Source organism: Strongylocentrotus purpuratus, unplaced genomic scaffold, assembly GCF_000002235.5.
Source record: "Strongylocentrotus purpuratus isolate Spur 01 unplaced genomic scaffold, Spur_5.0 spur5_scaffold_8, whole genome shotgun sequence".
NCBI lineage: Eukaryota > Metazoa > Echinodermata > Echinoidea > Camarodonta > Strongylocentrotidae > Strongylocentrotus > Strongylocentrotus purpuratus.
The window spans coordinates 22,023,916-22,050,620 of record NW_022145614.1 but is presented as its reverse complement, the minus strand read 5'-3'; the positions used below and the strand labels follow the sequence as shown (position 1 = coordinate 22,050,620).

The 26,705-nt window shown below is 37.1% G+C and overlaps 1 protein-coding gene across 1 annotated transcript in view; it reads left to right on the top strand.

Moving 5' to 3' along the window:
- LOC585877 (rotatin) overlaps positions 1 to 26,705 on the top strand; it is a 98,927-nt gene that overhangs the window by 12,595 nt on the left and 59,627 nt on the right. The window contains exons 7-19 of the mRNA XM_030975676.1: positions 1,209 to 1,371; positions 7,784 to 8,054; positions 9,031 to 9,204; positions 9,743 to 9,958; positions 11,294 to 11,397; positions 12,009 to 12,141; positions 16,901 to 17,026; positions 19,041 to 19,157; positions 19,466 to 19,617; positions 20,398 to 20,563; positions 21,257 to 21,356; positions 22,989 to 23,201; positions 24,291 to 24,438. Of these exons, the coding sequence (XP_030831536.1) occupies positions 1,209 to 1,371; positions 7,784 to 8,054; positions 9,031 to 9,204; positions 9,743 to 9,958; positions 11,294 to 11,397; positions 12,009 to 12,141; positions 16,901 to 17,026; positions 19,041 to 19,157; positions 19,466 to 19,617; positions 20,398 to 20,563; positions 21,257 to 21,356; positions 22,989 to 23,201; positions 24,291 to 24,438 (2,083 nt within the window). The remainder of the gene's footprint in view (positions 1 to 1,208; positions 1,372 to 7,783; positions 8,055 to 9,030; positions 9,205 to 9,742; positions 9,959 to 11,293; positions 11,398 to 12,008; positions 12,142 to 16,900; positions 17,027 to 19,040; positions 19,158 to 19,465; positions 19,618 to 20,397; positions 20,564 to 21,256; positions 21,357 to 22,988; positions 23,202 to 24,290; positions 24,439 to 26,705) is intronic.

Here is a 26,705-nt window from a genome sequence, read left to right as displayed (position 1 = left end):
GGTGCTCAGACCTATTTTTAATAATTTTGTTTAATGAGCAAAAAACAAGTAAATGGTCGAGTCGGTTTTCCCCCACAATGCATTTTTTGTGACATAGGGTCCTCACAACACAGATTTGAAATGTAACCAAATTTAATGCATACGTCTTTGTGAAGTTCCTCGATACAAACTATTTCTTTCACCTGATAAGAATAACACTATTTCAACATGTCAGAATGCAAACTGCATATATTAAGTGTTGCTAGTTAGGGCAATACATAATGTTTGTCCTACCTGGCAACGACTAATGTTGCAGTTCCGATTCTATTGTCTATTGAAATACACGTATGCGTCCGTATCCAGCTGTACAGGTATTTCGAGGGCCTTTTTTCGATCAGAACACTAACTTAGGCTAAAGTTGAAATGATATCACTTTTTCTCGATTTTTTTCTCCACATAACTTCATTATTTTTTAAATAGATGAGATGAATCGATATATCTAAATGATACTTCAAATAACTTTAGCACATAATAGCTAATAATAAGCTGGAAAACTTTGTCAAAATATTAGGGATACACCTCGGCTTCTGTAGAAGCCCGTCGTCACAGACTTAACAACTCGTTCAGCTTCTGTAGAAGCCCGTCGTCTCCAAAGTGTTCATAAATTGATTAGACTTTTGGGTCACGAGGTCAAAGGTCACAGAGCTCATTTTGTATGCAAAAATAGCTTGTGTTTACATCATTAAAACCGATGGAAGGATTAATATCAAACTAGGGACATGTACATGTATGTATCTTACAGAGCCAATGAACTGATTAGATATTAGGGTCATAAGGTCAAAGATCAAAGGGTCATACATGTACCTGTGTATACGACAAATAGCTTGTAATCTCGATATTCTGAGAACCTGTAAATGGACCACAATCAAACTTGAATTTGAAAAATTGCTTCTGTTTTTTTTCCCTTTTTTTTCTCTATGGCGGAGGCATCATTTTCAACTGCATTGCAGTCAAAGGTCCATCCAGTTATTATTATTATTATTAGCGGTAGGTTACTCCAAAGCTTTGTAGCAGCACAACTGAAAGCGCAATCTCCAAGATTTAATTTTGTTTTTTTTGTGAGAAAGGTTTAGAAGCAGCTTGTCCTTTTATTTTGTAAGTTTTGTGCATATGGATGTGAATTCAAAGATAATAATTCAGACAACTAATCTTCCATCTCATTTTCCAAGAGTTCCTGTCTAGGACCAATTCAACAACGTCATCTGTCGGAGGAGAGCAATCACACTCCACCATCCAATCCACATTGAGTTCAGAGTCTAGACCCTCCATCATAGGAAGGACCAACAGACGTGTGAGTGGAGATGGAAGAGACTGGGATTCTCATAGCTCTGTGTGAGTAAGCATATGATGGAGTTGGGGCAAAGGGGTTTGGCTTCTTCAACTTCATAAACTTCGTTGCAATATTCATTTGCTGAGTTGCTCCCTCAAATGATTACAAAATATTCAGCTGATGATAATATTTTTGTTTTTGTGGAATGTATGATGTACATTAAAAATAAGACAATATCTCTTTTGCACTTATCCTGGGTTTCGCTTTAGTAGCAATTATGAGCATGTTCTTCTGTGTAATAAACCTACATGAAGAGACAACTATTAACATAAAGTATCTTGTCTACATGTATTTACATGTGCACTGGGCAAGGGTTCAACCTCTCAGTCTGTCCATTGAAATACATATGAATGAACTACTACTCAGATATTTCGATTTGATTTGATAAGGTTTTATTCGAATATTCAACAATACAGCTGGAGGCTGATACAAGTGAATTTACAAGGTAAAATAGACATAAAAATATAATTATATGCTTTAACATTTTTAAATGAATCCAGATATAAACAGTACATAGTACATAAATCATAAATAATGAAAACAATAATAATATTGAGTTCGGTTTGCATACTTGGATATGAAATAAATAGAAAATCAAAGGGTGTAAGATCAGATATACAGTTTGAGGGTCGGTGCAGGACATTTTGATAATGTATTAAGAGAAAAATTATTATTGATTATTAAAAAATTGAAACTAAATGATTAAACTGTAACATTTACATGAAGTATATATAACAAAATAAATCGATAAAATACAGTTATTAAATATTGTTATGTATGATCTTCATGAATACGTGATGTAAAACCCGGCTTGAAAACATAAAATTACATTTATTAAATTACATTTATTGAAATAACCTTAAAGGCCCACTGCACTACTTGTAGCTACTTGCGTCCTCTATATAACAAACCATGCCTAATCGGTGACCATTGGTCCCCCATGATCCTTTTTTTATTATGTTAACTGAGAGCTGAGTTGATGAGATAACCACCTGTCAAGTGACCTTGCAGGGCAGTCTAATCCCTCCTGTAAACTATGGCAGATACGCTTTAATAATTATTGCATTGATCAACTTGCATTTATCAAAGTTAAATTTAAAAAGTCAGATAATATACATTGTTCTTCTGAGTTGCATAGATTGGTGATGAGAATATCTTTTATAATAATTTATCGGATCAATTTATTTCATGTCTGATTGTTGAAAGTTGTGGAAAGTTTGATCTTAAATCACTTGATTTCAGCCTTTTTCCGCATTTCCTGTTTCACCTTCCCCTAAAAAAGTGTGATTTAGTTTTTCATGTGAACAGTGTAAAATTATCTTGAGAGATTATCTTGGACGTGTTTTTCGCGACCTCCTGAAAAATGCACTTTTCTGCAGCCAAATAAAGGACTCAAGGAAACTTTTTATACCAAACTGACGACGAAAGGACAGTGGTGAGATTTGTGTAATTCATTTTCCACAAATTTTTAGACTTTTAAAGATTTTGGCCATTTTATACTGTTATTTTGGTCAATTTTCAAATATTTATTTTCCTGATTTTTGAACATTAAACGCAATATAAACAGTTTACGCAGAATTCATCTTGGATACAGCGCAAGTGAGCGCAAAGATACAACGCAAGTGTGCGCTAGTGAGTTATCTCAGCATTTATTACGCACTGATGTTAACGCAGTATTTTTCAGCAAACAGGTGAACAATTATATTAAATGATGTCACAATGACCATCGATAACGTAAGGAGTCTCCGTGTGAAGGAACTCAAAGCTGAACTGCAGAAACGTGGTCTAAATAAAAATGGTGTAAAAGAAACTTTGGTTAATAGGCTGCAAAGTGCAATCAATGACAATATCCATCAAGCGAGTAATGACAAAAGGAATCAGGGGACGAATACTGAGCAAGCTGATCTCTATGACCTATTCAATCTAGTTTTGTCGTCAGTTAATGAACTAGCCGACAGGCTTATCCATCTTGAAGCTAAGTTTGATAGTGCTGATCTGGTAAGGAGAAAATAGATCTCAATGAGATAGTGGGAACTATCTCAAGAGTTAATCCCGCGAGGTATGAGCGACCAGGAAATGTTTATACCGTCCCGACGAAGAATAGGTTCGATGTCCTTGCGGATAATCATGTCACTGACGCTGAGCCTGCTACTTCGATGTCGACGAGCGACCAGATGAAAGAGTACAGAGATGGGCATCGCCAGCGCCGCTTGTTGGAGGTACCTGCTGCTGTTTTCGAAGGCACTGACGCAAAGCCTCCTACTTCGATGTCGACGAGCGACCAGATGAAAGAGTACCGAGATGGGCATCGCCAGCGCCGCTTGTTGGGGGTACCTGCTGCTGTTTTCGAAGGCACTGACGCAAAGCCTTCGAATTCGATGTCGACGAGCGACCAAACCAATGAGTTCCGACAAGGGCATCGCCAACGCCGCTTGTCTGAGCTACCTGATGTTGTCATCGAAGGCGACTCGATGATCAAGCACATCGAGGGCCGACTCCTGAGCCGAAAACATCGAGTAGTCTGCCATCCGAACCCAGGGGCAACGGTGGCTGATATCTCCTCTAAGAAGGCTACTGAGGGTGTAAAGGCGAAAGGAGACGTCATTCTACATGTCGGGTCAAATGACTTGTCGAAAGGTAATGGTAGTACATCCACCGCCGATGACATCATAGCATTAGCAGACGTGATTGCAGCAAAAGGCTGTGATGTATGCTTATCTGGTGTTATACACCGCAGATGGGAATCGGTTCACCAGAGGCGCAGTGTCGACGGGGTTAATGGGCGATTGAGAAGAGCTGCCCGTGAAAGGAGATGGGGTTTCGTTGACAACGAAAACATAGGTGACAGGCACCTTGGCAGAGATGGGGTCCACATCAATAAGGCAGGACAAGCTGTTCTTGCCTCTAATCTACGCCACTTTATTGAGCGACCTCAAGGGCCACCTACTCAGCAAATGTCCTACGCTGAAGTTGTTGGATCTTCAACGCAGGATTTCGAGATGATTGCTCCGAGAGGGAGGCTAAAGTCTGCAACTGCTCTTCCAATGTTTCCACTGACAAAAGCTCAACAGGGGTGGCACGAGCATCTACGTCTCGTCATGGCAACATGCTGTTAAACTCTGTCTCTGGTACTGGCATACTACATCATAATCTTCAGGATCAATCTCATGAACTGAATAAGAGTAACATTAAACAGTTGGAAGGTGGTTCAGTTCCTCCGTTTAGAAACAGGGGCTTAACATTTGCCCATTTGAATATTCATAGCTTAGTTGCTAAGATTGACGAACTTAGATTACTTCTGAGAAATGCATCATTTGATGTTATTGGTTTAAATGAAACATTTTGCGACTCCATGATTGATGATTCTGAATTGTATATAGATGATTATATTTTATTACGTAGAGACCGTACGAGACATGGTGGTGGTAGGGCTGTATATATATCCAAGAGGTTCAATTATAAAAGAAGGGATGATTTGATTTCATCTACTTTAGAATGCCTTTGGTTTGAATTGCATTATCCAAATAAGTCTCCCATCCTGGTTGGAGAGTTTTACAGACCTCCAAATTCTCACGTTGATTTCTTTGAAGAATTAGACGGAAATATGGACGCTGCTCTCTCGCAAGATATGAGCTGTATTATTTTAGGTGATTTCAATTGTGATTGTATGCCACACCAACTTGATCTGAATGCTGAAAAGTTAATTTTTTATACAAATATGTACGGGCTAAGTCAGCTAATTGATACTGCCACAAGAGTTACAAATACCTCTTCTACTTTAATTGATTTGATATTTGTATCAGACAAGGAACTTTACAATGAATGGGGAATATTTGAAACTAGCATAAGTGATCATTATTTGGTGTATACGGTTCGCGATTTTAGTGCAAAGATCCATAACAAATCTGAATACGCAGAATTTCGCTCGTTTAAAAATCTTGACGAGGAGAAATTTTACAGTGAATTGAGAAGTACTCCTTGGCAGGTCATAAAAGATATAGATAATGTTGATGTTGCGTGGGATATGTGGTTGACTCTATTCAATAATATAATCAACAAGCACATACCAGTATGTAAAAAGCGGATAAGAAAAAAGGCATGTCCATGGATATCTGACGAGATTGTTAAGCTTATGACGGAACGTGATAAAGTTCTCAAAGCTGCTAAAGCTAACAAAAGTGATGATCTTTGGGACACCTACAAATATCTAAAGAATACAGTTATTCATCTCATGAGGAAAAGAAAAAGAGAATATAATGCAGACCAGATCTCGCAAAATCATAACAATAGTAAGCAAATGTGGAGATGTTTGAGAAACCTTGTGCCTAAGTCATTACCTATATCTCCCAATAGCATAAATGTTGATGGTGCTAATGTGTCAGACAATGCAAATATTGCTGAAGCTTTTAATGACTTTTTCATTTCTAATGCTACTAAGATTACAAAGGACCTGCGAAGGAATAAGTCTCAACTGAGAGTAGACGAGGACAATAATATTGGTCCAACTCATTCGCAATTTAATTTGAATTTGATTACTGAGGATTTTGTATTGAAACAGATTGATAATCTGAGTATAGATAAAGCAACTGGTGAAGATCACATCAGCTGTAAACTTTTAAAGATGACGAAGAATGTTATCTCAGGGTCTCTTTGTGATATCATTAACAAATCCCTGTCTACAGGAGTTGTTCCACGTGAATGGAAAAAGGCTCGGGTAGTACCAATATTCAAATCTGGAGATATTTCTTCTTTGAATAATTACCGCCCCATTTCAATATTACCTATCGTGAGTAAAATTATAGAAAGGGCCGTCCACCAACAACTCAGTGAATTCTTGGACGTTAATCAATTATTACACCCTAATCAGTCTGGTTTTAGACCTAAACATTCAACAGCTACTGCACTTGCAAAACTTGTAAATCAATGGTCGTTGAATATTGATAACAGAGATTTCTGGAGTTGCCTTCATAGATCTTCGTAAGGCTTTTGATACTGTTGACCATGAGCTACTTCTACATAAACTAGCTTGTATAGGGTGTAGTAATAGGACTATTTATTGGTTCAAATCAAATTTAGGGTATCGACAACAAGTGACCCAATTTAAAGGAGCCAAGTCGCATCCATCAACCATCAAATTAGGTGTGCCACAAGGTTCAATTCTTGGTCCCCTTTTATTTTCAATATATGTTAATAGTCTACCTGAATGTACTCCTGAAGGTATTATAGATATGTATGCTGACGATACGACACTTACCGTCAGTGCAAATGATGCAACTGTTGTGGAAGAAAAATTAACTGTTGCGTTAAACAGAGTCATGGCATGGATTAAGGAAAATCGTCTTGTTCTTAACACTGAAAAAACTTGTGTCATGTTAATAGGCTCTCCTGCTAATCTCAAGAAAATTGAATCTTTCACCATTTCATTAAACGGCAATTTGATCAAAAGAGTTCAATTCACCAAATGCTTAGGACTTTTGATAGATGAAGAATTGAAATGGTCTAAACAAATCGAAAACGTAAGTAAACTTACCCAGAAAAACATTAGCATGATAAAGAGAGCAAAGAGTTTTTTGCCTCAAAAATCCTTAAAGTTACTTTATAACAGTCTAGTGTTGCCACGATTAGATTACTGCTCTGTTGTATGGTCGAACCGATTTCATTCTCATACAACTAAGCTGCAAAAAATTCAAAAGAGGGCCGCAAGAATAATATTGAACAAGACATATGACACACCGTCGGCTGATTTGTTCACAAGTCTTAAATGGATGACACTAGACAAGCGGTTTGAGTTAAGTCGTGTTATGATGATTTATAAATGTGTTCATAACTTAGCACCTTCTTACCTTCAGGTAGGCTTAATCAATCCTAATGATGTACATGAGCATCATACAAGGCAAATAGACAGTGGATGTTTACGTGTGCCTAGATTTCACACTGATTGTTATAAGTGTAGCCCAATTGTTTCTTCCATATTTGAATGGAATAAGCTAGATAATTCATTGAGAACGGCTTCCTCTGTCAATTCATTTAAGAGATTGTTTAAACAAAGTTGTAATTTGTGAATGGCTCAGCCGTATATACACTACGTGCATGTTCTGTAATATTTACATGACTTATTCACATAATTGCGACTTAATTAATATTTTCCTATTGACATTACTGTTTACTAGGTTTATGATATATGTTTATTTTGCAAACGAGTATTATTTTTGTAACTGTTCTGTATAAATGTTATAAACGATGTAAATATGTTCATTCAGGGCCCCATGGAAGACCACTACTTGCTGGTGAATGGGCTACCCTGTCAAAAGATCAGAAATAAATAAATAAATAAAAAGTGTCATTATTGAATGAAAAGTTGATTTTCTCTGAACTCTAATGTAGTAATGCAAATATTTTGTTATCCCAAACCAGAGGTTCTAGCCCCCTCTTACCCAGCTCCATCACCCCTCCAGCGGTGGACCCTGAGACAGATTCTGATGACACCATCGTCCTGCAATTCTCCCAGATGACACTGCCACAGTTCACCCTCGATGTCATGCTGCAGGCATTGAGTCTTCTCAAGGTCAGCTCTTTGGAGCTCACCTCTCATCTCTTTCATCTCCTCCACCAAGCTTTTCGTCTCCTCAGCATAGCCATGACCGCAGACATCTGGCAGGACAAGAGTGTATCTGGAAGACTGCTGGTAAATACTTTTTAGCCTTTTGAAAGTCATGGTTTTTTTCCTTCCTATTCACAGAAATGAACAGAAATGGTCAAGCCATATCAAGGCAATTTAATGAATTAGGTGGAAAACCAAACCTATTAAATGGTTCTTAAACGGATAGTTGAGTTCTGTTGCAGAGGGAGCTACACAAAATAATTTTTTGTGAGATAATGAAAACTGAGTGTCGAATTTGAAAGAACATACAATTTAAATGACAAAATCATCTTTGTTTGATCAATATCGGTTCAGAGACGGCTGAAATATCCATAAATATAACCATTTCTAATATTTGTGTACCACCACAAGTATTAGATAATTTGAGCCAGCAGTTGAAAAAATGAAATAGCGCTTTATACGTTCTATTCCAGCCAATGCCGATGTTGGCTTTTTGTCGGCTTTTTTGTGTTGGCTACAATAAGCACAACTAGCCGGCCCATGTATTGTTATTATTTATTAATTGATTAAATATCGGTCACCATATTTTTTAAAAGTAGAGCTTAATTGGTATAATCGTATTGTCTAAATTTCACACATTTTGGGGTCTAAAGTTACCTTCATAGCAATTTTAGATCCTAAAAGGGCACTAGAAATATCATTACCAAGAACAAGTGCAATAATCATGCACTTTGAAGGCATTTGCGGTCTAAAACAAGAACTCAACTATCATTTTTTATAATTAATTACAGTTCCAGTATATCAGTTGTATTGATCTCAATGCAAGCATATGGTACGGATATGTTGACACTTTTTTATTTTGATAATGTCATCACCACTACCTGAAATTGGATAAAAATGATATATGATTCATTAAGTTCAAGACTTTGCTTTAAAATAATTTATGGTTTTAAGTAGACTTTTCCACTGAGAAAAGGGTAGCTTTCTTGTGTAGTCAATGGAAATAGAGACAGAGTAATTTAATGTTTATGCATCATTGATTTCTTCTCAATTCTTGAAGACTGACAAACTGAGTGAATGCCTTGAATCTATGGGAGGTCTCATCCATCATCACCATCAGTCTGCTCACAATGGTCACATGACAAGTCAACAGAGAACACATCACATTCAAATCTACCAAGCCCTAGCTTCATTCACCCTTGCAATCATCAACCAGTTTGCTCCTGTATCAAAGGTAATCCTTCTTCTGCATGTCTTCTCTCTCTCTCTCTCTTTTTCTCTCTCTCATTTTGCTATTCCCCTAGTACTCTTAACATTAATTTGATTTGGGCTTTATTTACATTTTAAAAAGGTAAGGGTGAGGAATTGTGAATTATAATTGTGTTTTAGGTTAGGTTTAGGCATGTTTGGTCCAGCAATGCAGTTGTGTCTCCCAACTCTTCCTGTGTTGCTTTTGCCTTCCCTCTCTTTCTTTCTTTATTTCTTTCTTTCATTTCTATCTCTCTCTCTCTATCTCTCATAGCCTTTCTCTTTCTCTCTTCCTCTATCACCTTCAACTTTACCCTGATGTATCATGAAGTTGCTGTCATGTGTATACATTTCTGTACTACTCATTAACTTTAACCTATTGAATATTAGCCCAAAATAAATCTGGATAAAATCCAATGGAAATGCATGATGAATCAAACTGTGATTGTTTCTAACAGGTTAAGTAATTTCTATCAAAATTTGGTTTACAACTTGATATATTTTATTTGCATTTATATTTATAGCAGGCCCAGGATCTAATTCCTGAGGAGCTTTCCACAGCCCTAGGTCTGCTACTAGTTGATGCAGGATTCAACCTTGCCTATCCCGAGTGCATCAAAAATCTTCAGCACTATGTCAAATCTGTGAGCCCAGAACAGCATTCCATCTTCACTGATATGGAACAAATCATCTTGTCCATGCAGAGTGCATGTGCCCTTGTGAAAGGAAAGAACTCTTTGGTAAGTTCATTGAAGGAAGGGCAATCCAACCTTGAAAATGACAAGTTTCCTTGATAGGAAATACAACAATAATTGTGACTACTCAGTAAAATATTTAAGGAAAATGAAAACATTAAATGGATAGTTTAATTCTTGTTTTAAGTAGTCGCCCGAAGAATCAAGTATTTCAAATTGATGCGAAATTCATATCATTGCAAAAGGGAAGCTGTACTGATCAAATAAAACAACTTCCCTTTCAAAATATGTTTGGGGCCTGCAGTAATCATCTCTCAAAAATGTTAATTTTGAGATCCAGGTTTTCTGCCTTCAGCGGTCCTCTGTAGAGCATTAAGATTTGTGACCTCACATGCAAGACACAGCAAGCCACAAAGCATTTTACTCCTTTCCATGATATCTATATGATTTTTCAGAAAATGGTCTGTGTTTTTCAAGAGAAAATCTTTCCAGCCATATGTAATTTGTTCATAATTATCAGTTGTCGTGAAGTTTCTTTGGGTGACTACATTAAGATTTTAAAGTGTATGGTTATTGCTCTTATTCTTATTCATGAAGGTAATTATAGACCTCTTAATGTGTGAAATTGAGATAAAATACGATCATACCAATTCAGCTCCAGTTAAAGAAAAATATGGTGGCATTATTTAATTAATTAATTAATAATAATGATACACAGGCCGGCTGGTGATGTGTGTATTATTATACTCAACACGAAAAAGCTAACAAAAAGCCAACATTGGCATTGGCTGGAATACTATGTCGTTTTTTTAACTGCTGGTTAAAAAATATTGAATATATGTGGAGCCCCACAAATATTAGAAATGGTCATATTTATTGATATTTCAACCATCTCTGAACCAATATTTTGATCAAACAAAGATGATTTTGTCATTTAAATTATATGTTCTTTCAAATTTGACTCTCAGTTTTTCATTATTCCCCCCCCCCCCCAAAAAAAAAAAAAAAAAAAAAAAATTGTATAGTGCCCTCTGCAACAAAACTTGTAATGGGTTAAAAAGAAAAACTTGTATATTTAGACTTTTGATGGGTATCCACAAGGGCAATAATTTAAACCATGTATGTTATGAGTGATATAATCCCTTACAACTATCTATTCTCTTTATTCACATAGTAACTTACAGTATCCTTTTTTATGATGTGAACAGATTTTATTTTGAATTGGACAATATTGCCCATGATTCCTATAGAAAGGTTACTTTGGTGAAAATTAAAAATAAAATGCATGGTAAAAAGCAAATCCCAAGCATTTTAATGTATTCTTTAATCTTGATATAGCTTTGTGTTATTCAACGGTTTGTGATTTCTCTCACTCAATAGAAACTGCATGACCAGGTTGAACTGGCTCAGGGCGCATGTCTTGCATGGTCCTACTATGGGATGAATGATATCATCGAGACGTTAGTCCAACTCTCCTCTGACATGTAAGTAGAGTGTAGTAAGTTTGGATATATGTAGTGATTGGAGAATAGTTTGTTATATGCAACTCCATAACTTTAGATGCATATCTGAAGGTGATACCAGTGGTGGTGACTAATTAGGGAACTATGCTTCTAGCTTATTTTAGTTTAATAATGTTATGACCTGTGAGTCAGCTATGTGAATTATTTCATTTGCAGATGTGGAGCTGATACCATTGGTGATGAATTGTTAGAGAGAACTGTTATTCTTTAAACAGATGATGTTGACTCATGAGTCATTTATGTAAATGATTGCAATTTCAGATTCAGTTCAAGATGTGATAAGGTTGATGATGAGCTTTAAAAAAAAATTCTTTAAAATTACTCCAATAGCTATATTACATAATTTTCTGATACATCATCTATGTACCGATAGATGATATCACATGCAGGTTTAGAGTGATGATAAAGAGCAATATATACCTTTACCATTGCTTTAATAGCTCAATCATGAATCATTTATGAAAATGATTTTGGATGCAGATCTAGAGCTTCTACTGCTGATGATGAATATGTTCTGCAACATTTCCTCCTATGTTAGCGCCATCATAAGTTATTTATATGAATGATTTCAGATGCAGATCCAGAGATGATTCCAGTGGTAGTGCAGATGAGAGATCTTGTCATTCAACATTGCTACACTACCTAGCACATCCAGATCTCAGCTGCAGATCACACACATACAGAGCCTGCCTCAAAATTACCAAGGTACAAATATGTATTGATTAAGACGGATATCTAGTTTGCAAGGAAACTGTCTCTAAGAAGAAATATTATAAATACATTTATACACATTAACAGGAGCAAGTAACTTAGGAATTATGCTGTAGAGTTATGATTTTAAGAATATTATTTGATTTCAACACTGAATTTAGTGAAAACTTTTTCAAGTAGTAATTGTACTTTTAATAAAATTAGTGAGAAATTTTTCTTTAAGCTTACCAATCAAGTTGTTGTATATTGACATAAGGTAACTTTCAGTTTTCTTTGACCAAGGTACTAAAGGGTTTAAATTATTGAATACTAAGCCCCAAATAAAATTAGATTTGATGGAAACTGCACATTGTACCAATATCCAAATAGTACACATATCAAGTTCATAGATATTTATAGTCCTGCTTCTGTCCATTTGCATATATTTGTTTATCCTTCAATTATCTTTGTTCTCCTCCTTACACGCATCCCACACAGTGTGGTTTCTCCACTGATCGCACGACCCTCCAAAACATGGCTGTCCAAAAAAACATTGAGATGCAAAAAAGTATTCTGACATAATGCCTTAGCTTATGCCCTAATGAATATGCATCAGTAAGATCGTTGATCTGTATGTGTGTACTTTGTGCTTGCAGTTAACTGTCAGCAGCAATTAGGTACACCCTGCCCTAAAATCACCCCCTGGGAAAACACTGCATTGTGCAGCTAGCCAGCTACTGGTTGGAAGTTAATGTTATTAACAACGATGGCTACCAGGCACCAGTGTTTTGTAAGCAGTACGGATCTCATCTTATGCAAACATTATTCTAGTCTAGACTAGATTAAATGATATGTTGCAATTATCTATTGCTATTTGCAGTTGTAAACACTCCTGCACAAATATACCACTCCTTGTTTTGATGAATTTTTTTTTTCTTCAGTTGTGGCTCATTCTGATCTGACCTCGAATTAGGAGATCATATCTATATCTCCAGAATCGTACTGTCGATTGATCTAAATGTATTTGTGTGAATAATCTGTTGGTAATAACAATAATAATAATGACATTAATGCACATACATGTGCACGACTAATTTGCAGCCTCCCAAAATTCTCTCGAATAACCCCACTTCTAAAGGAACTACACTGGTTGCCAATTCGCCAGAGAATTACATTTAAAATATTAATGATAGTCTACAAAGCTCTAAATGGTCAAACTCCTAGTTACGTTACTGAATTGTTGCATATCAAGTCTCAAACTCATGGTCGTAACCTTTGTAGTACACAAGACACATTTATGTTGCTAATACCCCCCATATAAAACCAAAGTAACCCTTGGGGACCGGTCATTTCTTTGTGCTGCCCCTAGATTATGGAATAAATTACTGCTAGAAATAAGGAAAGCCCCATCACTAGATAATATTAAATCAAAACTGAAAACCCACTTGTTCATATAGTATGTATAGCACAGCATTTACGAGCTCTTGCAGCGCAGTAGAATATATCCACATGGTTATTGTGCTTTACAAATGAATATTATTATTATTATTATTAATGATGATTATGATAATAATGATAATTATAACATTAATGATTATAATTATAACTAGACATTGAATTTGTCATGGTGACGAATAAGGTGATCTGCTGCTTTGATTGACACACAACACATGTTGAAACTCAATGGGAGATTTGATCTTTTAAAAAAATTCCCCCCTCCACTCATATAACACGCCTATGTAATAATAATATAATAATACACAACATTTATTAGGCGCTTAATACAGGTGTTTCTAAGCGCACCATTGTCTGACTCAAAATTACTAACCAAAACTTAAAATAAACACAAATTATGAATCTGTTCTTTATTCAATAAATCATGCATATATGATTATACAAATAAAAATAAAAATGAGATCAAACACGATGATGATGATGATGATTCCCAGCATTTGTATGGCGCCACATATCTGTTTAAAAAAAAACATTCAAAGGCATGAGCTCCTCCAATAAAGTTGGCATTTAAATGTCTGAAGGAAGATGTGACTTTTGGGTGAAGCTTTGAAGTGGTCAAGGTTGTCAATTTCGCGAATAGATGATGGGAGAGAATTCCACAGGCGAGCAGCAATAGAGGAAAATGCCTGGTCTCCATATCCCTTGAGATGAGTAATGGGCATCTGGAGAGTAAGGCCAGATGAGCGAAGTCCAGGGCGAAGATGACGCCGCTTGATTAAAGATGACACATATGCTGGGGTCTGACCATAAATTGCCTTAAATGTGAGCAGCAGGACCTTCAATTCAATTCTGCTCTTGACAGGAAGCCAATGTAGCTCAGCCAGAACAGGAGAGATGTGATCATGCTTCCACAGCCCAGTAAGCAAACGTGCTGCTGCATTATGTACTGCTTGGAGTCTGTTCAAGGTTTCAGAAGGAAGGCCAGCTAGAAGACTGTTACAGAAATCAAGTCTAGAGGAAATAAGTGAATGGATAAGGCTTTCTGCTGCCTTCCTCGTAAGCAATGGTCTAATGGCTGTAATATTACGAAGCTGGAAGTAAGCAGTCTGACATACCTGTGAAATATGCCTGTCCATTTTCATGGACTGATCGAAGTAGACCCCAAGGTAATGGGCGCCTACCGTAGGAGAGACAGACACATTGCCAACTTGGAGGTCCATGGAGTTGATCTTTTTCCTCATGTTAGGTGAAGAAATTATAAGGTATTCAGACTTGTCATCATTGAGTTTCATGAAATTCTTCATCATCCATTGACGAATATCGGCAAGGCATGAGGTCATCCTTGCAGCTATGGCCTTTTCATCAGTTTCCACTCTTGGATCAAATGTCACATACAGCTGAGTGTCATCTGCGTAGAAGTGGACTTGTAGACCATGTTGACGGGCTACGTTCCCAAGAGTGAACGATGTGAAGAGTATCGGTCTGAGGACGGAACCCTGCGGAATGCCGTAGGTCAAGGAAGCTTCATCCGACACAGTTCCACTGATGTTCACAGCCTGTCGTCTGCAGTGAAGATATGACCTGAACCATTCCAGTGCAGTGTCATCGACCTTGAAGTCCTGTTTGCAGCCTCTGGAGAAGGACATGGTGATCAATCGTATCAAATGCAGCAGATAAGTCCAAAAGAATTACCATAGCTGCTTTCTTGTTGTCGACTACCCTCAGGATGTCATTAGATATTTTCAGAAGAGCAGTCTCCACGCTGTGAAGCCTCTTGTACTCCGACTGCATGGTCTTATAAAGGTCATAGTCCTGAAGGTGTGATGTCAGTCTTTTGGCGACTACTTTCTTGAGAACTTTGGCGAGGAAAGGCAGGTTAGATATAGGCCGATAACTGCTCATCTCATCACGATCTAGGGATGACTTCGTCAGTACATGAGTAACATGAGCAAGTTTCAGCTCCTCCAGAAACTTCCCTTCCTGTAGAGAAGCATTGACTATCCTTGAGATAAGCATGGCCATCAAGTCATCATTTTCCTTCACAACTGAGGTAGGAATCGGATCCAGGGAGCATGACTTAGCAGGGGTCCTTCGAATGACTCTATGTACCTCCAGATTTGTTGCACAATAATCACAGGATTGATTACAAATATTGCAAAACAAACTGAAGTGCAATTAAGTATAAAAGTTTCCATTTTTTCACACTGTACAAAGATTAAAGGTAAAATATGGCCCATACATGTAGATATAATAGTATAGAAATAGAAAATAACACATTTTGCCAATGTATCAATCATTCAACACGCTTAAAACTACTACACCCCTCATCAATCTTCGGTTCCTGATCTTTTTCGTTCAATTCCATGTGCGAGTTTGAGGACACCATCAATTTCTGACTGGGCGGTCAACTTTATTTTCTGACATTCCCGGTAATCAGAGATTTTCAAGGGATTTAGGTGGTGGATCACTAAAACAATTGCATAAAAATATTGTTAAACAAATTGATGACAAGATAGTTTGATGTGTGAGGGAGAAGGTTAAGTAGTAGCATAAATGATAACATAAACTGACTTTGCCTATGATTGTGTTCGTTAAACTCCACAAGACTACAATCTCAAACATTGATGATAATGAATAATATTAGTAACAATGATAATAATGATAATAATAATAATAATTAGATGTTGCTTGTAAAGTATCGGTTTGCATGGTGATGTAGATATACAGTAGGCTTGTGGATGCACCATGTTAGAGAGAGGGAGGATTGAGGAGTCCTGTAAAGGACTCTCGGTAATCTTTCTTGAGGTTGTGTAGTCCTGAAAAGGACTGTTGGTGTAGTCTTGAAAAAGACTGTTGGTTATCTTTCTTAGCTTGGAGAGGATGGGTGGCGGGAGTGGCTCAACGTTTCGAACAGGTTGACTATCCGTCTGCCTGACTGATAGTTAACCTGTTTGAAACGTTGAGCCATCCTTATAGTGTCCTTATAGTGAGACTGGTATCTTTGTGACGGCGGCAGAAAAATTACGTAAATATCCAAAGTGATTGTCTTGTTTCTACTTGTCCTATCCTAGCCTTTGTGGGCGGGTTTGCTTTCCCCAAAGATTTTTGGGGACTTTTGCAAATTTAACTGGCTGTATGCAAGGGTGAATGAAAGGCAATGACTGTCTCCGTTCTTAGTGTTGAGGGTGTTATTTTCTTAGCTGATTGGGCGTGTGACACAGAAACATTCCAGGCAGTGGGCAAAGATGTTTGTTATAAAACCACTCAATGAATTTGCAGTCCATCTTTGATGAAATATGTTTCTTTTACTTTTGTACAGGACTCACTGAAGGTTGCAGAAGCAGTACATCCAAGGTCAGAGGTCAGCCATCATGTGACATTTCTCCTTGACCCTGCCGTCCTTCATGAAATAGCATGCTATGGCCTGGATGATTCAAATGAAGAGGTATGGCTTCTATAAGGCTGTATATTGTTGATTTTAAAAAATTAATATGGAGACACAAGCGGTGCATGTATACAAAATGGAAGCTGCTCTGTGGCGACCGTCACTGGTTATTTGTCCGTCTCATATTTTTGTGGTTCATCCTGGCTTTTAGGTATTACAAAGTTTTGGTATGGGGTCATGAATTTGGTTCAAATGAACATATTAGAAGCATATGCGATTTTACAATATTCAATGATCATTGTCATGGTCGAAATCGAGTCTAGAGTGATTGAATTATAGTTAATAAACACTTTATGTTGTAAAGCGCCCTCTCAAGACTGATATTTCTTTAGCTTCAAAACAATGTTGTTGTTTTTTTTACTACAATCGACCAATTTCTGTTGTGCAGATATCAGCAGGTGAAAATAGGAAAGCTAGTCTCATGTGTTCGTTCCATCAGTACTGTATTAACTGGATGCGGCCCAGGCTTCCCTTTTCTTCAGACAAGGGTGTACCGGTGCTCTTTTCCATTTACACTAATGATTTTGTGAGCACTGACGACAATTGCTCTATGATTAAATATGCCGATGATATGGTGATTACAGGGTTTATTTTCAGGTGATAATATTGAATATTTTTTTTCACTGATCCAACAGTTTGTTGAATGGTGTGACAGCTAGGCATAACTTACAATTAAATGTAGCAAAAACGAAAGAAATTCTAATAGATTTTCATAAGAGAACTGTAGTGGATCATGCACACCTTTGTATTCACGATTCCGTAGTCGAGCAGCAGAGATGCCAACCAGTACGATTTTATCGTATTTAGTACGATAATACTTTATTTATTTTTAATTTTTTTTTTTTATACCCATAAAAACCATGGAATCGCATAGAAACATGTACAAGTAAACCCCGCAACCCCAACAAAAACTTTGCTTTACACTTTTCTTTTAAAATTGTAATGAAAGAGCAAACATTTTACTTGACCGTACCACCAGTATCACATTTTTCTGAAATGTTACTGGCCCGTGGCCAACCGGCCATTGATAGTGTTGAGTTTTCGTGAAAATCTGATTTTTCTCTCCGAAATCTGATTTTTTAGGATACTTAGTCTGTTTTTTTGTGTCAAGAGGTTGGCATCTCTGGAGCAGGTTAGCGAGTACAAATATCTTGGCACTACCATATCAAGTAAATAGGATTGGTCGAAATATTTCAACATTATTCAGAAGAAAGCAAATCAAAGGCTTTATTTCCTTAGATAACTTAAGAAACTACACATGGACAAGACACTTCTTGTTCTGTTCTATAAATCAATCAATCAATCTTATTTGTTACCTTGGTAATGGAACACGTGCTAGCAGAAAGAAAACTGAAAGAATAAGGAAAATTGCTCAGCGCGTCATCGGTTTGGGATTGCCCAGTTTAGAAAATATATATGTTGATCGTACATTGCTGAAGGTAACACGTATTATGAAAGAGCCAACACATCCTTTGTTCCATAATTATAATGTTAACCGATCAGGAATTCGCCTCTGCGCTTCAGACGTTCATTTGTGCCTGATTCGACTCATATTTACAAAAGTAGGGTTAAACAAGGGCAAGTATTGTAGACATTGTATTGCTTTCCTCCATTTCCTAGGCAAGCAATCACATTGTACTTATCATGCTTATCTGATACAGACTATTTCCATGGTCCCTATTTATGTTTGAATTGCAAGGTGCCTGGATGTGGGACGTCGCTCGTATTGATTGATGTTATGTTGTTATTATGTTTTATAATTTGTATAATTGTGTACATTGTAACACACCTGTACCATGAGCAATGAATTTGCATTCGTTTGGACAATAAATCAATTCAATTCAATTCATGAGTCAAACCTTTTGTTATCAAAACAAAATAAAAACAAACAAATGTTTAACTATATCACATTTCATTATCTGCATGTAAACATAATGTAACAGTATATTACATGTACATGTTCTTGTATGTTCAATATATTTTCTCTTTTTTTTTTTTTTTTTTTTAAATCCAGGTTCAGAAAATGAGTGAGTCTATACTCCTCACATTGCTGCAGGGTCGTCTCCTCATGAGCCAGGCATTGTGGGATAAATTGCTACAAGCTTTTATTCCCATCATGCCCTTGCTGCAGGTTAGTCTATATTCCTACATACATGTACATGCTAATTATTTACTACATTGCATAGAATGTGTGACCAATATATAATTTCTTGTTCAATATCCTTGTCAATTATTGTTTTTGCTTTCTTTTCTTCTTTGATTAAGTGTAATTGCTCTAATTATTATCATCATCATTATCATCTAAAATTTATCAGTAATATAACTCTAAATTTTCTTCATTTATCTTATCATACCTCTTTGTAATCAGTCAACATGTTACTGTTTCAAAATAGTTTGAACCTCTCCACATGCAAGATATGTCATATTTACTTGTAACAGGCCCATGCCAGCAACAGTCTAGCTGTAAGCCATTGTGCCAATGACCTGATCAACAAGTGCAAAGACCCAGCAGTTTTTGGATCCTATTCCAGACTACCAGCTGTAGAACAGATCCGAGGTGGGCTGAGGATGATGTTCAGTAAAGACTTCAGGTAATATACTTTGCATACATATCATACAATTTCCTTATGCATTTGAGAAACGACTGTGAATTGAACTGAGTTCAAATAGTTAATTCATGGTTTTCTTCTTCTTCTTCTGTTGAAGTACAGGCCACCATGTTGTTGGTGTATCTTCGTACTTTGGGGTTGTGCAGATATATATATGTACAGTGATGTTTTAAATCATACTGTAGACACACTGTCAAACTGAATGCAAGCCGACTGCTGATTGGTAGAATCTTGACCATTCACAGTATTCTAATTTTGTTCCCGTTATATTGTGTCAGTCTCATCTGTGTGACGGGGATATCAGACATAGGTTTACATCGTTACCTTGGCTGGGCACAATTGTGTTACTGAAATTTTCTTGGTAAAGCCAGTCATGTCAAAACTAAATGTTGAATTGCTCAAATTGTAGGCATTTCATATCAACAGATTTGGGAAGAAGATGTGTTGTATTATCAAACATGTATTATGCAGAAACTGAGAAAGTATGAAATAAATATAATTCAGAAGCAATTCAAAATTTCAACGAGGTACATGCATAAAGTAATATTGTCTGTTTGGAGCTACAAGGGCATTAACTCATATACTTTAACACAGAATTAACAATCTGTGGCTCCAAACAAATGATATGCAGATGAACTGATTTTATTTTAGGGACACATGCATAGAGAAAGGTCAAAGGTCTTGGTATTGACCACATACTGTATTCATAGTCATTTTATTTTCATCTAGTTCTGCTCTTGTTATTTTATTGCCTCTGATAAGGGTACGTGCTGAGGCCTCCTCGACTCTCCTGTGGCACCTGCTCAACGAGCCTGAGGCAGAGCTCAAGCACCCCAACCTCAGTCCCCTACCCTCTGGTGTTGAAGACCTGTTTGTCTTTCACACCAAGACTAGTCTGGATAATCACAATGGGATGTCAGTGTTTCAGGTGGGCAAAGTGGGATTGTTATACCAGAGTTGTACTTTGTAAGGATTTTCTGTATATTCCATAACAAGGACAATGCCTATGTCATGTAAGACTGTAGAAAATTGTCAAAAGAATAAATCTTCAATCTAAATTGGTTACTATAAAACATCAGTTTGCTACATTTAATCAGTATACATTAAATCACATTATTTCAATTTCAAAATTCAATTCATATTTTGTTCCAGAGAATATAGCAGTTATTGCTTTTGTGTTCATGCAAACAACGAATGCATTTAATAGAACAGATGGATTGTAACAAACTCATACTTGATGGGTGAATTTTGTATCAGCATTTTTTAAATGACTAACTGTCCAAGGTATTTTGTCACATACATATTACATAACCGACTACATTAAAGATTTTCATATGCAGTGAAACCTGTATGAAAATATCACCCAACTTAAGAGGGACAACAAAAAATAATTAATGGGTCTTTATCTACAGAAACCCACTCCAATGCAAAATAGTTAGAGTCAACCATACAGTCTATCTATACAGAGGGTCACTAAAGCCAGTTAGTTTTTCCTCATGATCGTATGAAATTTTTGATGTGAATTATTATCAATATTCCATGATACTGTTAGGTGTGTGTGTGTGGGATATATTAAAGCCTATCACCATGTACTATTATATTTTTTTCTGGTCACATGTAGGAGGATGGTTTATTGCAAGTATTAAACATCTTCACCTCTGAGAATGAAGAGAGAGACCTGAAGAAATCAGCACTCCAACAAATGGCTATCATCTTACAAGGTATGCAGAAGAAGGTATGGCCCGTGCTCTAGCTACTATTGCTAGCTCCAGCTCTGGACCAAATACTAAACCTGACCCAAACGCTAACACTAGACCCAACTGCAACCATAACCCTGTATCTTTGACAAAATAAAGTTTTATTATTGTCCCAGTAAACACTGCATGACAACAAATATAAATTAATATGATGCATTATTTACCACAATGAATCAATAACTACGCAGCCATCAAGAACTAAAACGTCACAACCACGCATTCCCCACCCCAATACATCGGGAGCCAGCTCCATTCGTCACAGACAGGTGGTTATAGGCTGCAAGAGACTATCCGACCGCCCTGCTCTGCAGGGCCTGTTCGTTAAGTCTGAGGTGTCGACTTGAGTGAATCCGCCGTACCCCGTGCGGCCTTGATAACTTACGAGTCGGCTTTTTACCGTCACAGATGGGTGGTTACGAGACAAGCAGAATATAGACCCTGGTCTGGTTTAACCCTGTCCGGGTTCGCCGGTTTGGACCCCACCTGACCTTGCGATTCAATCCTGTACCAGTTTGCCAGGATTGTGTCCGATCTTTCGGATCTCACCTTCCAGTATCCGGACCTGTTTTACATGTACCTGATACTCGAGATCCTGTTTCTCATCATCATGGCGAAGCTTTGCTCTCCTCCCGGCAAGGAGACTAGCGGATCGTGGTTGCGCCCGCCCCCTTGGGGCCAGGTTCCCCATGTAGCTGATTTTGAGGGTAAGGTTGGTGAATCTGAGTCATCAACTGATTCATCATCACACCGGCTCTCACACCGGCCCAGGCTTCCCTTTTCTTCAGACAAGGGGTTCCCCCTATGATTCTTTTTTGTGCCGGGGGGTGTTTCACAAAGATCCTAATTTGAACTTATTTCTTGGACTTAAAAATTATGGAAAGCCATTAGAAAATAATTTGTAAAAGTTATTTTAGGCTACAAATGCCTCTCCATATTATATTATTTAAGTCCAACTTAGGATCTTTGTCTATCACCCCCCCCCCCCCCCCCTTTGTCTAGCAAATAATAGGTAGATACCTTGATTTATTGTGGTAAATCAGAAAAATCAGAACTGATTTTATTATTTACTTTATAAATCTATGTATCTACCTATGTCCCTCCCTCCGTCCCCTCTCCTTGCCCGGCAACATGTCCGAAGCGTTGTCTCTGGCGGTTGCGCACGTGACCCTGGGAAGGAGATGTATTAGGGTGGGGCATGCACGGTTGTGACGTTTTAGTTTTCGATAGCTGCGTAGTTCAGAGAAACTAGCGAAAAATTGGTAGATACATTGATTTATATAATAAATAATAAAATCAGTTCTGATTTTTTCTGACTTATGTTTGTTGTACATGTATGTTAGCTAAATGTTGGTTTTAAAGCTTTAAAGCCAGAAGTTAATACACAAAGCTAGAAACATGTAGTAGTATTCCGAGGTTATACATGTATTTTAGTGAATCTATTTTAGTGTGTTCTAGAATATATCAGAGGTTAGTAGAAAACTCTGCTGTGCATTTTATTAAAATTATTTTTGATTGTACCCTTTAGATTGTAAACAAAGTTCCCACTGCATCCATGATTTCAAGTTCTTGAATGCCTCTGGTTTGTCCATTGAACAGATAGCAGACTGCATCACACCTTTGTATCCCACGGGGGTATGGAGAAGATGATGAAAACCCTAGCAACCATCATAATCCCTACAGCACAATCCAGTATGACATGTGAGCTGGTACCCCCTCTAGTCTCTATCCTACGCCATCTAGTGCATGCTAACACAGCTAGGAGAAGAAAGATGGTGCACCAGTCTGGATTGTACTTGATGCTGCTCAGAGGTTAGATATGATTTAAGTTTTGTACTATAGTAGAAATGTATTTTGGTACAATCTACACATCTACACTTTTGGGCAATGCTGCCCTCATTGTTCCATCTTTTATATGGTCAAAGGTCATATGTCCTTTATGCGCTTAGAATTGCCACATTTCTTGACGGATGTCTTTCAAATGTTGTATGGAGGTGTTTTAGTACAATCTACACATCTTTAGTGTTTGGTGATGCTGCCACTTGTGTTCCGTCTGTTATAGTGTCAAAGGTCATATTTTGGTGGCTGTCTTTTGTGAGCTCTAACTGCCACATTTCTTGACAGATTTCTTTCAAATTTTCTACAGATATGCATTATACTCTAATCTACACACATATTGTTTCGGTGATGCTGCTCCTAGTCTTGACAATAGTTCGAGCCACTAGTGGCGATCTCTACGTCATCCTTTTGTTTCAGGGAGGGGAGAGGGGATCTTTGTCCCTCCTTCGAACATAAGGATGACACAAAACCGCTGCCACTGCTGGGGGATACATTCGCATTGCGCAGCAATACAGATTGAGATCTTTGTAGTTATATATTTCTCATTGCCATGATTTGGAAAAAAGAAGAAAGGAAATATACACTAATGTTGTGATACATCTGACAAATGACAGTTTTTGTCATAAGCTACTGAAATCCTTGCTTCTGATTAGTTATCAACAGATTTGTCACTGATTTTTGTCATTTGTCATTGAATAAAAGGCTTTGTGAAACGGGTCCCTGCAATTACCAAATATGGAACTTCTGTATTCCTGTCAAGCTGCTGCCTTTCTGTAAAATACTGAAAAGAGTCCCTCGCAATAGGTAGTCTATAAATATGGGTTGATTGATGTATGTATTGATGGGTTTCATTGATTAGTCAATGTAATGACTTATGGATTATTTATCTGTTGCATGAATTCGTTAATGAATTAAGGAGTTTATTGAATGCTGAGTTAATTGACTGGTAAGTTATCCAATAGTCAATAGATTTGTGTTTGGTTGGATGAATAGATTTATTGATTTATGGAATGATTGATTGACTGTTTGATTAATTCGTTCCTCATTAATCAATTACTACAGCCTCTCTGATCTGCAGAGGCTCAGAGGAAGCCAGGCAGGAGATTGCTCATCTGCTTACACTCCTCATCTTTGATGAGACAATCACCATGGCAACAGATAACCAGCATGGCTCCAGGACAGTCTGTTTCCCGTTGGTCATCACTCAACAGTAAGGCTTTTTATGCCTCCGTTACAAAGTAGCCGGAGGCATTATGTTTTCGGGTTGTCTGTCCGTCCGTACGTCCATACGTCCCGTTCTCGTGATCGTGTTATCTCAAGAAAAGATTGATGGATTCCTGCCAAATTTGGGTCATGTATGAATCTTGCAAAGCTAATAAAGTGATAAGATTTTGGGGTTACAAGGTCAAAGGTCACAGGGCTCATTATGTATGCAAAAATAGCTCGTGATCACATAATCATTAGAACCAATGGACAGATTACCATCAAACTCAGGACTTGTATGTATCTTGCTGACCCAATGAATTGATTAGATTTTTGGGTCATGAGGTCAAAGGTCATGGGGCTCATTATGTATGCAAAAATAGCTTGAGAACGCATTCTCATTAGAACTGACGGATGCATTACTATCAAACTCAGAGCATATATGTATCTTGCAGAGCCAATGAACCTTTTAGATTATAGTGTCATAATGTCAAAGATCAAAAGGTCATACATGTACATGTATATGGAAAATAGCTTGTAATCACAATATTCTGAGAACCTGTATAAAATGGATTACTGTATTTGCCGGCGTAAAGGCCGCATTATTTTTGGAAGAGAAAATATCAAAAAGTCGTTGTGCGGCCTTTACGACGAAAGAGTAAAAAAAAAAAAAAAAATCTAAGTCAAAACCAGCACGAATTTACCCATATGGGATTACAAACTGTAAAATAACTATACCACTATGGTACAGGACATTTTCAAACATCTTACCAACAATTTTATTTTGCATTTCAATTCAATTTCAATTCAAGGTTCAATTCAAGGTTCAATTCAAGGTTTATTAAAAAATATCTTCACAGCCGTAAAAGGCTGAATTGCGATACAATTCACAGATAAAAACATGCAAAATTACAAAAATATACATATCAAATACATTAAACATAATTTGACAAAAATTAAAAATCAAATATAAAATATATAAACTGAAAACCAAAGAGTTCAAAGGTGATTTTTAGAAAAATGGGTTGTTCAAATTACATCAGGAGTTTAACGATTATTTAAATTTTAAAACCATTGCAGACATCTAAAGACAAGATGAGAAATTGCAAAAGATTATATTTCAAATTAAAAACTCAACTTTGGAATGATAAAAGATAAGTTTGTTCATTAGAAATGAATCATCGATTTACAATATTCACATGGTAATAAGTTAAATGTATTGCACAAAGTTTTTAGGAAAGTACAAACAAATAAACAAATTAAACGTTTTAAGGAAAGTAAAATTTAAATAAAGATATATTGAAAAAATTCTCTTCTTAAAAAACAACAAATGGTTACATAACTTAATGCAATTTAAAGCAATTTCCATTAAAAATGTATCTATAAGAGATTACAATTCTGTGTTCAATAGACGGACTATGTAAGGTATGGCACTTTTTCGGTAACGTTCTGTTCTGCATCTGGTTTCTATCAATTTATCACCGTTTCGGAGTTGGCGATGAGATGACCTCACCTCTGGGAGCCAGTCACAAAAGTTTCTGAACAACTGTGCAGCAAACTTCCTGCACAATTCATCTCGACGTGCCTTCAAAGAGATCATGTTACATGAAAGCAATGCTTGGTCGTATGATTCATATTATGTACCAAGTATCATCCTCAATGCTCTCTTCTGTATGGTTTCGATTGTCGCAATTTGCTGCAAAGTTAATGAAGAGTGCCAAACAATGCAACAATATTCCAATATCGGACGAATGTATGAAGTGAACAAAGTAAAAAGGTCAGATGTTGGCATTCCAAATCGCTTTAGCAATCGTATCAGGTACAATTTCCTGGAAGCGTTGGAAGTAATATGACTTACGTGGTCATCCCACTTGAGGTCACTTCTGATAATGATGCCAAGAAGTTTAACCTGGATACCCTGAAGAGTACTTTGTCCATCTAGCCGGCAGCTTTGGGCAAAAGTTAGATCATCAACGTATTTCCATCGTCTGACTTTAGATGATCTAAGGGCTTCATTTACAACACCCAAAAATATCAAAGGACCAAGCCGTGTGCCTTGAGGTACACCTGCTTTGGTAGTAAGTGGGGGTGAGAGCTGACCTCGGTAGCGCACCTGCTGAGTGCGTTAAGTGAGAAACGAACACAACCACTGGATGAGAGAAGGTCTAGCTCCCATGGCATACAAGTTGTTGATGGCGAGATTGTGGTCCACAAGGTCAAACGCTTTTGAGAAATCTGTAAGTACTATAGAGGTGACAGTGTTGGGCTTGTCAG